This window comes from Ictalurus punctatus, chromosome 16 (assembly GCF_001660625.3).
Source record: "Ictalurus punctatus breed USDA103 chromosome 16, Coco_2.0, whole genome shotgun sequence".
Lineage (NCBI taxonomy): Eukaryota > Metazoa > Chordata > Actinopteri > Siluriformes > Ictaluridae > Ictalurus > Ictalurus punctatus.
This window is the reverse complement of record NC_030431.2, coordinates 619647-637597: the sequence shown is the minus strand read 5'-3', so window position 1 is coordinate 637597 and position 17951 is coordinate 619647. Positions and strand designations below refer to the sequence as shown.

The 17951-nt window shown below is 38.0% G+C and overlaps 1 protein-coding gene across 1 annotated transcript; it reads right to left on the bottom strand.

Annotated features, from left to right (window-relative positions):
• Positions 1-928: 928 nt before the first annotated feature.
• tdgf1 (teratocarcinoma-derived growth factor 1) lies at positions 929-4756 on the bottom strand. Its single transcript, XM_017488421.3, has 6 exons — positions 4531-4756; positions 3722-3771; positions 3442-3597; positions 2752-2866; positions 2551-2660; positions 929-1137 (listed from the first exon to the last, which is right to left on the bottom strand). The coding sequence occupies exons 1-6, from the start codon at positions 4548-4550 to the stop codon at positions 1037-1039; spliced, it is 552 nt and encodes a 183-aa protein (XP_017343910.1). The 5' UTR covers positions 4551-4756; the 3' UTR covers positions 929-1036.
• Positions 4757-17951: the final 13195 nt, after the last annotated feature.

Here is a 17951-nt window from a genome sequence, read left to right as displayed (position 1 = left end):
ATACAGTGTAAGTATTTTCCCTTCAGGTGCATCTCATGTGATTTATTTTAAAAAAAACAAACCCCCCCCCCCCCCCCCAACTTGTTAAAGAAGTATTTCAAATACAGCAAGATTTCAAACAAAGGCTCACGACAAATAAAAGCATGACTAGAACCGTATAAAACATTACAAATGCACAAGAATCACATTTCTTTCTTTCTTTCTTTTTTTTTTATTGCACATTAAAATTTTTATTTGCATTATCACTGCATTATCATCACCCCCCTCCCCCCTCCCCCATACAACTTAAATTCATGCCCAGGATCAATCATGATGTGGGTTTTCAGCTAAATTAAGATCAGTAAATAATCCATCGGCTGAGTTATTGATGACAAAATTAATTCCGTGAGACAATTTCCCTGCTTCAGTAACAAACAAACAGATACAGTACAGTACATCACTTCCATAATCTATCAGGTCAACACGGTAGGTCAAAGTGGCCCATGTGATTGATTGGCCTGAGAAATTGTGTGTGTAAGATAAGGGGGGGGGTTGAGATAATGGAAAAGTCAACAATCTGAGGTTATCTTAAGAGTTATCACACTCTCTCCTAATCAAGAGTGGTGCCACACAAACCACTTCGACTGCATATAAAGACGGGACTTCTGTAAAGGATGTATTCGCTGGCGGGATACATGAACGTTAAATCATAGGACATGGAAAAAGAAAAAAAAAAGAAAAACAACAACATACACAGCACTATGGGTAAAATTCATACTGACAAGTACAATATATTTTCTATACAAATCCTTTATACAGGGACCTTCACATTAAAACAGTTGTATTGAACACAGCTAGTTGCATAGCTTCCACTGGAAGAAAAAAAAAAAAGTCAGTGCTGCCATTAAATGCTGCAAAAAAAAGGGGGGGGGGGGGGGGGGGGGGGGGGAAAGAGCTGTACATCCATAAAACTTCTTTCTTCTCTTATCCTTCTCTCCTGAAAACATCTGGGACCAAAAGACTAAGCGGAATAGCGAAACAAGTCCTGGAGTCGTCTTCAAAGCAGAAATGAAAGAAGCAGCACCAGACACAGGAGACTGCGGGCCAGTGGTGTTCTCTGGGCGTTCGAACGAAACCAGCGCACTTCCTGAGAATCGTCTGCAAACCAAAAAGAAAGCCACACACACACACACACACACACACACACACACACACACACACACACACACACACACACACACACACACACACAGCATTTGAGATGCATGGTGGAGGGAAATGGGACCATTAACACATGCTTAGACCTGAAAAACAAGCCCCCTGCTGACTAATCCTGTAAGGGTTCTCTGGAATTAAGTGCCAGCCTGTGGGGATTCGCAACTCTATTTGGTCAGTGAATGAGGTGTGAAGACCTTTTTTTTTTCCTTCGTAGCCTATTCCTGTTCCAGACAATCGCTGATAAAGAGCGGTTTGGCTCCGAGGAGAACTCTCTTGTTTATCATGATAGTAATGAGTGAGATAAACGTCTGACGTGGAGAGCTCCGAGCGAGCGGTGAAGCTCAAAATATGCATTGCTGCAGCACAAATGAATTCCCGTTGCAGTGCCACTGAGATGAAGACGAATATACATGAATTCTATGTGGCAACGGCATTGTATACCACTTCATAAATCACAAAGTATTTGGCGTAACAGTACGGGGTTTAGAGGTAGCCAAAACTGTGCTACTCCTTAGTGTAGTAGTAAAAAGTCAATCAAAAAGGTGGAGATTGTGTTACAGTAGTATGCCCTTTCAGACGTGGGCAGATTGTTTACATACTATCTTGGCATACTATTTAATAAAGTACTGGGATATGTTATAGTTACTAAAATGTTGTAGATACAGATATGCCACGCTATTCAGTACAGCAGTATGATGCTTTAGATGTAGCCAAACGTCGAGCATTTTGGAATATTCTTTAGTACTAAATAGTAAATCTTATAGTAGCATGCCGTTTTAGACTTGTTAATTGGTCGCATACTATGTAGTATAACAGTGTGATGTAGACAAAATGCTAGCATACTCTTTAGTATAGCACCAAATCTTAGCATGGCATATGTATCTCGATGTAGCCACAAAATGACTATACTGTAAATCAAAAATTACAGTAATATGTTGCTTTAGACTTATGTAAATTTAAGTACTATTTGATAAAGTAGTAGGCTAAAATGATATCGTTAATTTTGCACTTATCTAGTATGGAGTTTAAGGCGTAGACAAAATGTCACGCTGGTATATTGGCATACAGTTTAGTACTACATAGTCAGTCAGTAGGTGGCAATTTTGTTGCAGTAGTATATATATATTTTTTTAAATTTATACTTATTCAGATTGTTTACATACATCACATGCTATCTGGGACTATATTATAAACTATATATTAGTTTTTGAGTCCTATTTTATACACCAGTATGAAGTTTTATACTACAGCCAGAATGTTACTGTACTATGTTGGCATCCTCTTTAGTATAGTACTAATTAATAAGTCTGAAGCCCAAACAACACAAAGTGTCAGTGAGATCAGTGTGCTTACCACAGTCGCTATGAAAGACCTGAGGAAAGCAGTGCAACACTCCATATCCACATCTGCAATATGAGCAGCCTTTTTGAACCCATTCCCCATGAGGAATAACGCCACAGTTCCTGCGCAAAAGACAACAGTCCGAACCGCACCGTTAAATTCTGTGGGTTACGGATTTGAACTCATGCCGTCTACGGTGAACGAGTCGGTTACCTGACGCGGTCGTCGTACTCGCAGCTCCGCCCGGTGAAGTGCTTCGGACAGGCGCAAAAACTCCCCAGAATGCACGTACCCCCGTTCTTACAGCAGTTTCTACTCTGTGTAGCACCTTCAACGAAATAAGAACGTGTAAATGAAGGAGTCGTTGTGGTTTTCTTTGCTCGCACCCGCTAGATTTGCACAGAACTAAAAACAGTCGGCGTTCATACATCTGTTAGCAATGGTGCGTTAATGCGTGGACATTTGCAAACGTTCACGGCTCAGAGGAAATTGTAACCTCCCTTACACACTTGATAAGATCCTTAGGGACGTCAAAACAAGCCAGATTTTGTGTTCCACTTCAGTTCCTAATTAGGGCGTGCATTATGGAAAAAACATCTCACGACACATGATAAACATTGAAACAAAAACAGAAAAACTAATATAATAAATGTTAAAAACTGCAGGAAGCCAAAGAGACGTGATTTGAAGAGATCTAGCCCTCGGGTACAAAAAGGACACTGATTAACTGAAAAAGCCAGAGTCCTGTAGAGTCTGGAGATTTCTTGGCTCAAATACACTTGATCCAGCTCATTAATTACAAACCAGCCGGGAATCACTAAACTCTGCTTGGACTTTGGACATACAGAACATGACGTGGGCACTCCTGACAATATCATAAATAGCACACGGCTTATCACTTACTTCCAGTGAGTCCAATAAAAGGTAACACGGCTCCAGAGCCCCGGTGCTGGCCAGCTGCAGACGGTGCGTTCATCTCGTTAAACTGATTCAGCAGTTCACTATGTTCATCACGCTTTCCCGGTGCCTTAGCACTGCCACATCCTGCTCCTTCGCAACCTGGATGAGGAAAAACACGGCCATGTTAGAGACAGCGGTCGTTCTGATCAAGCGGACCGCCCGCTGTATTAAAAAGGACAGATGCAAATTGTGTTGAAATGGAAACGGCCTGAAGTTGCATTACCCGATTCAAGTGTGATTGCTCGGCAGGCGAAAGCGGCAGACAGCAGGATCCTGGAGAAATACAAGAAACCTGTCAGATCCAAACTCAAAAGACTCGGTGTACTACCTCATTTACATTGACATTTATTCATTTAGCAGACGCTTTTATCCAAAGCGACTTACAAATGAGAAAAATACAAGCAAAACCTCACTGCTGTACTAAACACTATGCTGGAAGTAATACTCTTAAGTAACATAACCCACTATTTGTTTTAAAGTTTGAGCGTGTCTGTAAACAATTTACACACGCCCAAAATAACACACTACTGTAAAACTTACTCTTCAGTACTACACTAAAAAGAGTACGTCAAAATAGTATGGTCACATTTTGTGTACTAAATACTATCCCCTAATAATAATAATAATAATAATAATAATAATAATAATAATATGATTTAGCTTAATCCAAAACCACTTACTACTGACTACACAGTACTATACTAAATAGTATACCAAAACAGTACGGTATCACGTCTAAAACACAATAACATGCCACAACAGTCCCAGTTACATACTACTGTAAGAATTATGTTCCTATAGTACTATACTAAACTGCTATGTTAATACTGTGGCTAAAAATAAACACCACCCCCATACTGTAATAACTTTATAGGTGAAGTCCAAAAGAACACAACCCATCACTGATCAGTGTAGTATGTTAAAATAGTGTGTAAATAATTCACTAAAGTATCAAACAACATATTAATCTGATAACACTGACACACACTGAGAGCTGTTTTAAACGAGTTTAAACGAGAAACAAGTTTTTACCTGAACAGGAAATCAGTCATTCTGCCGCCCAGCTTCGAAATATATATATATATATATTTAAAAAAAAAAATAAAATCAAATAACGAAGGCTAAAAACCCGCTATGGCGACTCTGACCTTCCAAAACTGCTAGTTTTTATTTATTTCTTTATCATCAGCGTCTCCTTCTTCCTGTCCCCTTCCTCTAACGCTAATAACACACACCCCGCGCTCTTTATCCTGATTGGTTGATGCTCGTTCGGCTCGACCAATACCGAGCGCTCACTGAGCACTCACTTCACGCGCAGTTAGCACCTGTAAGCCCCGCCCCCTCCGGTTAATAGTCATGCATGAGATCACACAGGCGGCGCCGGACATTATGGAAATGTAGAGAGTTCCGCCTGTTAACCCTGAAATCCCCTCAGTATCTGCTCTTCAGAAATAATAATAATAATAATAATAATAATAATAATAATAATAATAATAATAATAATAATAAGGGAATAGGGAAAGTCAGAAATTGGAAGAAACTAAATCAGAAATCTACTGATACAAAATGAAACCAGAGACCTAAACATTATACAACAATTTAACAGTGTAGAATAATAATATAATAAGTTTTATGCAGATAGAAACGAAGATACAGATAGACATCATGAAACTGTAAGCATTAAACCTTTTATTTGATTATATAATCATATGACAGAATTATTTAAAATAATAAAAACAACAACAACAACAACAATAATAATAATAATAATAATAATAATAATAATAATAATAATAATAATAATATCATCTTGTAAGTATCTGCTTTTCTGAAATAATAAAATAATTTAAAATCTAGGACATGGGTTGATATGAAATTAAATGGGGGGGGGGGGGGGGGGTTGTCCCATCAGACTGTGGAAAAAGAATTTTTTTTTTTTTCTCAAATGATACTAACTCAAATAATCAACACGTGAGAATATATAGAAATACAAAATTAAATTATAGAGTAAATATATAGTGTGGGATAGTAGTACTTATTACGTATGATAAACTTTTTATATGCTATTATACTATAGTATATAATATAATAGTATGAAATAAATTCATCATAGGTAATAAAAAAAATACACATACACAAAATAAAGATGCAAATTTAAGAAAAAAAAAATCGATATGTTTATTTCAGTCGATGCATCATTGGAAGGAAAACATTAAAGTGTAAAATGTCCGCCGTATAAAGTATTTTCAGCTTAAACATACATCCTCTTTAGGACAGAGAATTTTGGATGAAGAAACAACAACAAAAAAAAGTTAAATTATATTGCATTTTTACATGATCATTTACATTTCAACAATAATTCTGTCTTTATTATTATTATTATTATTATTATTATTATTATTATTATTATTATTATTATTATTATTATTATTATTTTATGCAGTTGGTAGTAAATACTTGGAAATACTTGGCAACTTCTCTATTAGTTCTCTGCAAAACTTTTCATCCACCTTGAATTTTTCTTGCATTGACATTTATCACACAGTCATTTTAAACATGCAGACTTCAAGCTTTCAGACCGAGCGACTGACTGCTGACACGATGACGTGCCAAATGGACCATCAGGAATTTGATTACAACCGAGAACAAGACATTTGATTTCATTTCAGAATTTAGCCTGCTGCTGCAGCTAGTCAGCCACTTCCAGTGATATGTGCAAATTAAAATTGTGGTATGGTGTTGCTTTCAAACATAATGAAGTGAAACTTTGGATCATCACAAGAAACTATTATCCACTTAATGCTAATTAACAACCACAAGTCTTCCAGGGGGAAGGGAACAGACGACGTTTGGTCTTTAAAAGGATCTTTTTAGCTAACATGCATGGTTGTTTTTCTGTATATGGTCTATGTGGACGCATCTAATGCAGTAGCTCTTCATTTTGCTAATTTCTTGTCTGGGTGAATAAGCTAATGCTAACTGACAAATTTTAGCTATAGCAAACTAGATTGTTAGTGTGCTAGTTTTTAATTCATTGCTGTGGCTTTACTAGATAATAAATGAATACCTTAATCCATTGAGTTAAAGTAAAGCTCTGTAATTTTTGAATGCCCATGCCAGTTTACGTCCCACAGGAGAGAAACTTGGCTGTTTATGCTAGTTGTGATTTTATTTCTAAAATGAATCATATTGTTTATGCACTTATGTGAATTGCCATTGAATTATTTTTGTCGTTACTGAATGTCTATTGTTACAGTAGGTTGTGATGTGTTAGTCAATAAAAGCATCTGCGAGACAACTTCTTGTAAATATACTCTATTCACATAACACTTTAGTTCAGCCAAAGCCGCTCTTAGGAAAAAATCCACCCGGAATGCCTTGTGTATCAGCAGTTATAATCAGTACGTGCTCTTCTTTTATGCAAAGGATTCATTTTCTGAATTTTTTTTTCCATCTTTCATTGGTCTATTTTCACTCGTTTCCTACATTATCCACAATGGAAATAGGAATTCATCACTACCTAAAGAAAGCAATGCGGCGGCGCTTTAGTCCTTCGGTCTATCCAGCTTTCTCACCTCCTCATTTGTACACTCTGCTCCAACTGATCAGCTTCCAAAGCTTTAACTTTCATGCCAACAGCGCAGTCAACATCTCGTAGATCACTTTAATAGGAACACCTGTACACCTGCTCATTTATGCAGTTATCAGCCAATCACGTGGCAGCGGCACAGTGTATAAAATCATGCAGATACAGATCAAGAGCTCCAGTTAATGTTCACGTCAAACATCAGAATGGGAGAAAAGTGTGATGGCTTGGATGTTGGCACCAGATGGCCTGGTTTGAGTATTTCAGAAACTGCTGATCTCCTGGGATTTTCACACACACACACAAATTTCTCTAGAGTGTACACAGAATGGAAACGCCTTGCTGGTGAGGGAGGTCAGAGGAAAATGGCTAGATCGGTTCGAGCCGCCAGGAAGGATATAGTAAAGGTAAAGATTTCAAAATCATCTGGTCTTTTTCTAATCTTCAACTGTCCAGTTTGGGTGAGTCTGTGCCCATGAGAGCCTCAGATTCTTGCTCTTGGCTAACAGGAGTAGAAACCGATGTGGTCTTCTGCTGCTCTAGCTCATCCACCTGAAGCTTTGTTGTGTTGCGTTTTCTGAGATGCTTTTCTGTTCACCACGGTGGTAAAGAGTGCTTATTGGAGTTACCGCAGACTTCCTGTCAGCTCAGACCAGTCTGGTCATTCTCCTCTGATCTCTCATCAACAAGGTGTTTCAGAATGCAGACCCTCTGCACACAGGATGTTTTTTTTTACTTTTCGCACCATTCTGTGTAAACTCTGGAGACTGTTGCGTGTGAAAATCCTAGAAGATCAACCGTTTCTGAAATACTCAAACCAGCCCATCCGGTACCAATAACCATGCCACGGTTAAACTCACAAATATCACACCTTTTCCCCATTCTGATATACGAACATTAACTGAAGCTCTTGACCTGGATCGGCATGACAACTGCATAAATGAGCACGTGTACAGGTGTTCCTATTAAAGTGACTGGTGAGTGTAGCTATATACACTATGCATACCAATATACAGAGTATGCTATATCGTCACGTCCGTAATTCAATATCACCCACTCTGATTTGTTTATTGTAGCACGTCATTAAAATTTGAATTCCTCTCACCTGAAGTTTGTCTCCAACACCTGTATCTCCTGTGAGATACAGGTGAGAGCATTACGAAGACCCCAAATAAGATGCACTAAGCAATCAGATAGCTGAACATCAATTTGATCTCCATCCTTCTAATTTTCTACAATATTTAATGAATCTTCTCCCGTTTTATATCCGAGCTGTATAAATGTGCCCACTTATTTTTGCTCCAGCACTGCCGAATAAACAGGATCGCCAAATAATGGAGTTGTCTGGAAAAACGACGCTTGGCATGTTTTATTTTTTCTTTTTCTTTTCTTTGCCTTCTTTGATTCCTTACTTATTTTATCCATGGCTAGCTGTGTTTCAAATCTCTTTAATTGGTCGCAATTTCAAGTGGGACTGAAAATGAACCCTTTCTGAAAAAGAAATTAAATGCAAATTATGTGTCTTGGGTCGATGCATTTCTCATTTCCCAGCGAAACATCGCTGTGGGGAGAATTTCTCTTTTAAATCCGTTAAAATTCATTCCTCTAATTGTCACCGGGAATGGTTTCACGACACAGTCGTTCCTGCTATTTGTTAATTAAAAACACCACCAGGAACATGATCTAAAGAAATGATCGTTAGGATGAGTGTCTAGTCACTTTGAATTGCTTCAATAATAGTGTGTATATATATATATATATATATATATATATATATAGAGAGAGAGAGAGAGAGAGAGAGAGAGAAAGAGAGAGAGAGAGAGTATATATTGCATTATTGTTATTTGTTGAAGTTTCATATCTGTGCGTTTATTATTTTGGCTTTTCTGATTATTATTATTATTATTATTATTATTGTTGTTATTATTATTATTATTATTATTATTATCATTATTATTATTATTATTATTATTATTATTATTCAAAGCAGCTTACAAGTGAGGCATGATGCAACGTATTATTACAGTTGAGCAGTTGAAGGTTTAAGGGTTTTGCTCATGGGCCCTTCAGCTTACTATCACAGATCCATTAACCTCCACATACTTATATTTGTCTCATTATCAGTTTGTTTTCTTAAAGTCACCTTTCTGTAATATATTTACTGTAACCCTGGCGTCAGTGAAATATCCACTCACATTTTAAATACATTCACACAATCCACTTTTACTGTCTTTCCATTGACGTACGTATCACAGTGCCCAGACCTGGTCTTTACACTCCTCTCCAGACAGACTTCTGAACAATTTTGAGAAAAAATAGACAAAGGAAATATCCAAAAATGGAACAGGGATCAGTGAGGTATGAAGACGGGGCTTTCTTCAATTACGATGCATACTGTTTTCCAATAGCAGCGCATGCTTTTATTTCTCTTATACCGCCGCAATTTGACAACAAATGCATTTTTTTTTTTATTCATTAAAGTACAACGTCATACTTGTATCCGTTCTCAGAAAATGGTGACAAACCTTGAATGATATCCTATTACAGAGTTTAAGAATATTGGTTATTCACTAAAAACAATCATTACAGTCACAGTTTCCAAATAAAAAATGAAAACATCATTCAAAATGGGTCGCAAGGTCCCGAAGACTTTTCTTTGGAGGAAAACACGCAACTGACTGTTACAAGGCGCTGACACTGGAGACTCCTTCCATAAATGTTGAATAAACATCTCCTTACAGAAAGCCTCATAAGTTTAACAATAGTACAAGGTCTTTGTTAAATAACATGTTTTTAAAACGTGTTTATGTGTAGGTGTAGATTATGTAGTGCGTCCTCCATACAAGTCTTTGTGAATGAGTTGTTACTATGGAAACGATCATATATTTGAAGAAGCGCCACGGCGTAATCCTTTTATCATATTTTACTGCTATTACTTGCTGACTAGTTGCTGACTTTTAAAGTTAGACAAATCCCCTCATCAGTCTTTCAGTCAAGGGAGTCAAAATAGAAAGATTTATATTTGCTGTTTAACACAGCCTGCAATTAGTTAATGCGTGTGAATTATGTTCATGATTGCACTATTATGAATTTGGGCAAACGGAGCAGGCTAGGCTTATCCACAGGATGGTAAAACTCAAAGGAGGGTCGAATCAGTCCATTTTGTGCTTTCGACAGAGAGAAGATTGGGCTTAATTACTGATGGTAAAATTCGGGAGATAGCTGGGATGATGAATGATGGCGATTCCAGCTTGATAATTGATCAGGAAGTGATTAGGGCGTCTTGTTCCCATAATCCAAGGTCAGGGATGTCTCTCTGCAGCCCCCATGTCTTTACTGAGGGACTGGAGGCTTGGGGTTTTGTAACAGAAATAGATCGAACTGAAAGGCTGAAATGTATTCGGCTTTCTCTCAGGTGCACTTGTGTTTGACGGGCTGTCATGTTTCCTGTCAGAAGCATATGGAGGTAATTATAGTGAAGAAGCAGCCTCGGATCTACCATTTGTTCAAGCTGAATCTCAGCAGATTAAGCTTTCCATAATGCTTATGTTTGAAAAATGAATGTCAATAAAATTGTTCAACCAGAGGATGAACGGAATCGATTACTTGTCATTTGATCAGCGCTCATACAAATAAAGAGAACGCCTGAGACTTTTTGGTCAATATTTTTGACTAAAATTTGCCCTTCATCGTGAAGATAAAGGTATCTTAGGGTCAGATGAATACAACCACATGATTGGCAGATGCCTTATTTAAATAAAAGTACAATTCCAGCATGTATTTGGACATATAATTTAGGGTTAAGCGCCCATTAATGGCTTTCTAGCAATTTTTGACATCTGAACTCACATCCTTATAGATTACACACCCGCTTTAACGGTATACGGTGCCAACTTGTAATCACATCTGGTTCCAACCCAAGTGTGCCTTATAAAACCAGCAGCGTTCACAGTAATACGTAAATGCAACAGCACCTCCGCACAACAGCACCTCCACACAACAGCATCTTCCACGTCGGCGCGACTCACAAAAAGCAACCCCATGGCTCCTAATTGCTCCACACATCCTGTCTGCCACGTCATTCTTTTTTAATTAGTTTAACTTTGTGATAAGGGCTCGTTAGCTGCCAAAGGATTATTTATAGGGTAACATTCCCTGACATTTTAGGAGGTACAAGTGGTCATGCTTGTTATTTTATTCACCTGGACACATTGAAAGATGATGAAATCGCATGAATAGTGCCACAGAAAAGTACAAACTGTACAACTAGGATACCAAATATAATCCTTCAAAAGGTAACAAATATAATAATGAAACAAAAACCGAATAATAATAATAATAATAACAATACAATAAACCGCTATAACACAAAATATAATACCACAAAATATAATAATATAATACTAATTCTACTAATACTACTAATAATAACACTATACAATGCTATAATACAAAATGTAATAAATGTAATACTTTAATAATATGATGCATAAAAGCGCAATGCATGCAGATATAAACCATAGTGTTTATTGTTGTTGGTGCCAGACAGACTGAAACTACTGCTTTCCACAGCAGTCTCTGGACTTCACACAGAATGGTGCAAAAAACCCCACAAACCCCAAAATCAAATCCAGTCACCATCTTGTCGATTAGTGAGGTCAGAAGAGAACGGCCAGCCTGATTCGAACGGTTCAAATAAGCACTCTTCACAATGCTGGTGAGCAGAAAAGCATCTCAGAAAACACATCAAGACAAGGCTGATGGAATACAACAGCAGAAGACCACACTGGGTTCCACTCCTTCCAGCCAAGAACAGGAATCTGAGGCTACAGTGGGCACAGACTCTGGACAGTTAACGATTGGTCTGATGAATGTTGATATCTGTTGGGACATGCAGATGGTAGGGTCAGAATTCATGCAACAATAGCATGAATCCAAGGTGCACACTTGTGTCAACCATTCAGGCTGGTGGTGGTAGTGTGATGGTGTGAGGAATGTTTTCTTGGTACACATCGGGCACGTTAATATCAATCAAGCTTCATTTGAGTGCCGCAGACTATCTGTTAGTACTGTTATCATATAAGGGTTATTGGGAGGCATGGTGGGGGTTCGAATCCCACCTCATGCACAGAGATTGCATGTTTTTCCTGTGCTTTGGGGGTTTCCTCCATGTACTCCAGTTTACTCCCCCATTAGGCTGATTGGCATTCCCAAATTGTTCGTAGTGTGTTAATCTGTGTGCGATGTGATTGTGCCACAAGTTCCCTGGGATAGGCTTAAGGCGACCTTGCGACCCTGTGTAGGATGAGCGGTATGGAAAATGGATGGATGGATAATGGCAACTTCGAGCATCATAATGCACCATGTCACAAAGAACAATTTGTCTCAAACTGGTTCGATGAACATGACAGTGAGTTCCTCCGCAATCCCCAGATCTAAATCCGAGAGCACCTTTGGGATGTGGTCGAACAGGAGATGTGTACCTTATATATGCTTTCTATTACCAAGCAATGTCTTGTCCTATAGAAATAGGCTAATGATACAATCATAATATGATTATTAGATCACCGATCCTAAAACCACACCGGCACTTTGTCTGTACCAAATTCTCAAAGTAGTTGTAATAAACTAAGCTTTCTAATGACACCAAGGAATAAAATTGTGCAAGCATAGCCATCTTAGGTCTTAAGGCATCAACTGTCTCATCTAATTAGGGATGCTATTTTTATTTGGAAATTTGACAAAATTAATGACAGCTGAAGAATCGTCAGCCATGCATCAGGAGACGACTGACGCTTTCCTCCCTAATGAGCTGCTTCCGCTGTGACTGACAATGCACTTTCTTCATTCTGCTTAAAAGCTTAGGAATCAGGATCTCAACCTTTTCAACACCAGCCTTCAATTAAAAGAAAGAAATGCAGTAATGTGTCATACAATAAATGCCTTACTACTTAGTAAGCCTCTTAGTCGACATCTTAAGGGGTCAACAAAAAGATTTATGAGCACACACGTCCTTAGTGAAATACAGAGGACATTTGTGAGGCGGTCAGGGAAAACCTGACCGATACTCCTGCAGCTGAATTCTGGAAAATATCCAAAAATTGTGAGTCAGGATTGAACCAAAATGTCTAAATCGAAGAAAATAAAATATATTTCAACAAAACACGTGGAAATGTTTTTATGTCATCTGCTGGCTAACCTTACCTTGGCTGTCTGTCTGCAAAGATCATGTTGTGCAAGGATCTAGTGAGTCTACCTAAAGAGGTCGAAAACCTTGCTAGCTACGTAGGTGTACTTTTTTCCTCATAATACAGGAATGGACATGAGCCTATTCGATTCAGTTTGCAATCAGCTACCAGTCGTCAAAATGTCCGCCATGCTCCTGCGCTCTCACAAAAAAAAGTTTTAAACATTTTAAATCGTTTAAATAACCGAATACATTTAATCAACAGAACAGAATTAAGATTATTTCAGCACAGATGTTACAGTAGCATGAGCAGAGATCAGTCTAGTTCTCCAGTTTCAAAATTATTCGACCCCCTGAACAGAATGGGTTCAGATTCCTCAGGAACGCTGTCAGAAGCTCTGCAGCTCGTTCTCAGCAGGTCATAACAGCAAAAGGGTTCTCTACTAAGTCGCATTTTCAGTTGAATTTGGGGAAAACACTTGAAGCATTCGTCGTGTGGAACTATTTCAATCGCTTTTGTTTGATTTGTTCATCGCAAACAGCTGAAAGTCGGTACATTTTGAAAATAAACCTGATTTGCAACAGGGGGTCGAATCATTTTGACTGCACCTGTATTTATTTATTTTTAACCTCACTATTCTTATTTTTACAATGATGTCACTGTAACACCTTAATTATCCCGTGAGAGATTAATAAAAGTTGATCTTACATGATCTAATCTCAAGAACAGCTATTAAATGTTTATTTTACATTGGGAAATAACACACTGTGGCTTTGCAGTGAATGCTACACGCTTAACCTCATTCTCTTAATCTGCTATACATAAATAAAGCCAGTGTTTGCAGTATTTTACCACCAAGCGGAGGCAGTGTGTCATAACAGGTTATTTAATAGGTCAGGCCAGACATTAGAAATGTAAAAACATATGAGGGCGCAATTGCAGAACGGCTTGTTCTGAGCTATTTCTATTCCTTTTTTAAGCACGGTATAGTCCTCGCATATTTGAAGGCCAAATGTCATGCACATTAGCACTTCAATGGAAGTCATGGACATATAGTTCATGTGGGTCTGGTGTCAGGGGCCTATATTGGGCTTACTCTTTTTATGTAACGCTTATGTAAGAGTGCACGGAATTAGTCATTGTCATTAAACGGGGACTGTGATGTAAATGTTCAGAGTGGTAAAATAAGCAAGTATTGCATGCAGTGTAGGACATGTATATCTGATAATGTGAAGAAATCACTTTTTTGTTCCAAAAACGAAAATGTTTTGAACCTAACTGTATCACACCACCTTTGATGCATAGAAATGAAGCTTTTAGGGGCTCTGTGGTTAAGGCTCTGGGTTACTGATGGGAAAGTCGGGGGTTCAAGCCCCAGCACTGCCAAGCTGCCACTGTTGAGCAAGGCACTTAACCCTCTCTGCTCCAGGGGGCGCTGTATTACCCCTGCTCTCTGACCCCAACTTCCTGGCATGCTGGGATATGCAAAGAAAAGAATTTCACTGTGCTGTAACCCATAAATACTCATTAAGATCTACTATTTTAATATGTATTTGAAAAGACAATGATTTAGGCATATAGAAAAATGCAATTAGTTAAAAATGATCGTGTAACTCAAACACCTGTGACTCCGAAGTTCATGCAGTTTAGCAGAATAAAGTCAAAAGTCAAGCCAAAGCACATAAACCTGCTCAAATTAACTGACCAAAAATGAAATTTCTTCTCGACACAAACGACGAATTGCAGAAAGGTATCTACATAACGCTATTTACACCAGAACGAGCCCCGTGCTCGGAGATCTACCTGTGTGTGGAAGAGAATGACATGTTTAAATGATACGCTGTGGAAAGGCGTAACGCATATACAAATAGTCATTTTTTTGGAGCATCGTAAATCCCTGAGCTAAAGCATTTTTGTTGACTGTAAGGAATGCCTGGGAGCAGGGGCCAGCTTGCTTACACGCTGTTAAAAATAGGACAACCAAGGGTCTCAGTCACATGGTTCAGGTTAATTACAGACAACAGTAGGTGATATATAAGAGCTGCCTGTAAAAAGAATGGCTCAGATTTGGTGTGGAACTCACACAGGTGAGAAAACCTTTTTTTTTTTTATCATACATTTTCTGCAAGTGCAGGCATCTATTTCGGTTTAACAAACCGTGCTTAATTTAGTGGCATAAATAATTAATGCACACAGATGAAACTGGGTTGAATATTACCACAAATAGACAATAGAGACAATGTTTTAGAATGACATAAACTGAACAGAATAGTACAGAATGACTATCATTTGAATAATTATAACTATAAACATTTTAATATGGGATGTTTTTGCATCTTACATTTTCAAATGCATTTGTTTTTCCTGCAGTGCCTTCTTGTGTTTTGTTATCTTCACTTGCTTAATCAGATCGAACGAGCAAACTGTTATTGAAAGAAATCCAGATAACATGAAATCAATTTCAGACCAAAATCCATGGGGCTTGTCATCCATTTGAGTACTTCCAGCCCTACATTCTTCTTCTTCTTCTTCTTCTTCTTATGATGATGATGATGATGAAATCTCCCAAATGCTGACTGATTTAAACGGTTATGTTTTATTGATCATATCGCCAGAATCCAGAGGTGGTGTTTTCTGGAGTGTCAATTATGAGAAATGTCTGGGAAATCAGAGTCAGGGATTACAGCCTGAAGCTGAACATGGAGATGGACAGATTGGGAAAGAGTTCACTGGAGAAGTAAGATCATAAATAATAACATCCATTTTCTATCCAACTCTGACCAATCGACACATGAGACGATTAAAGCGATTAATATATGATCAATTATTATATATCAAATAAGTACTTCTGTATTATATTATGGGTTTTTATTAATCATGGACAGACCTCATGTCTGGAAAGATAAAATCAAGAAAGGTGGAAAGAAATCTGAAATCTGAAAATAAATATGAAAATATGAGTGAGTCTGACATGCTATGAGAAACAACTCCACATCAAGTCAAAATCAGCATCGGTATCCCTTCAGTCTGGCTGGGAAGAGACTCGTGGAGGCTTTCTAAACCAAACTCCCAAATGCAACCAGAGAAGATTTCAAATCTCGCTGAGCCCCAGGCAAATTTACCACTTGATCCTAGAACCAATAGTGAATATTTCAAGAGAAGAAAAATACAAGCGATTGTGGAGTTCCCAGTTCCAAGTGGAGAATGTGATTCCACGGAACAACCAGTGCAGAATCTGAGAGAAGATGAAGCAAAGCTAGAAATGGACCGAAAACAGGAGCTGAAGAAAGCAGGGTTAAACGACTTGCAGGCAAAACATGTTGAACTTGAAGTTATTCCAACGACGTTTGAGCACAAGGACAAGGAAACATTCATCTCAACATGGAAAGATTCCTGGAAGGCACTGAAACATCAACTCAGACATGATACGGCCAGGAGCAGACGCCAAAACACGCCCCTCACCAAGATCTCAGAGACACTGATGAAATATCATGATCTTGTACCATTGTTTACTGTGTTGGGGGAAAATGATTGTTCTTCTGTAACTGAAATCACAAAACTGTAATATATTATTACAGACCTGCGTTCAAGTCCTTTTGTCTTTCCTCAAATGGTCACTGACATGAAGAGAAAATCTGGAAATTTATAAGCACACCGTTCATGTATAATATAGCACCAGGGCAGTATTATAGAATCTATTGTTGCAAAAATAATGAATATAGACGTTTTATAGTTTTTACAGCTAATCCTTTAAATATATAGCTACGCTAGCCACAGAACCGTGGACGTGATATTTGCAAGTTGCAAATTGTTTTTTTTTTGTTGTTTTGTTTTTTAAACCTACTTCATACATTGTTGTACATGCTGTTTGTATCTTTCCACCCTTTCCTAATACCAAGATTTTTGTCTTACATTTTCTCAGACGGAAAAGTGGAACAGCAGTACGAACAGACATCGCGTTAAACCTGAGGGGTCCGTCTTCATATCAACCCATTTATTCATTAAATGCTCTTTTTAAAGCTTTATTTTTTTTTTGTTAAAAACTAATATCAAAGTACCTACAGATGTGTTTTCCTAATCCAGACCTCATGACCACTGATGGCTTTTGTGATTTGCATAATGCTCATCACCTGCAGGTCGGAGGATAATTTTTATTCCTGGTTCACTGCGGATGATGATTGAGGCTAATCATACTAATGAAAAATAAAATGAGCAATCCAGGGTGTTCTATTTCCTGTTATTATTTTCTAGCCCATCTGCTGATAGGAGCAATTTGTCAGCTACCCTTTACCCTGTAGGTAAAAGGAGCAAACACACTTCCACACAAGTATTAGAGACTGTATTGGTGCAAAGCAGTACTAGAAATGTGCTGGTACTTACATGATCACGTTTAACTACTATACCTTTTTATTTTGCGCAGGTCTCTGCTTTCGCAGTTGTCAACTACGACAAATGCTTCCATCAGGGTACTTGTGCTGGTCCAATTTCATAAAATTCCTTACGCACAAAGGTCCGGATAAGCAAATAACATGACCGAATGGCGACTTTTTAATGCTTTACTATGCTATAAGCAAGACTAATTTTATTATTAGTGCTTCAAGTTGCCATGTTTGACTAGAGTCACAGACTCCGAACAGATGAGAAACATCTGTTTTGTAATTTCCGCTGAAAGAATAAAC

Coding starts and splice junctions, on each gene's coding strand:
- tdgf1 (XM_017488421.3), bottom strand. CDS start 4,550: ATGACTGATTTCCTGTTCAG. Junction 3,772..4,530: donor ATGACTGATTTCCTGTTCAG/GTAAAAACTTGT, acceptor GTATTTCTCCAG/GATCCTGCTGTCTGCCGCTT. Junction 2,661..2,751: donor GAGTACGACGACCGCGTCAG/GTAACCGACTCG, acceptor TCTTTTGCGCAG/GAACTGTGGCGTTATTCCTC.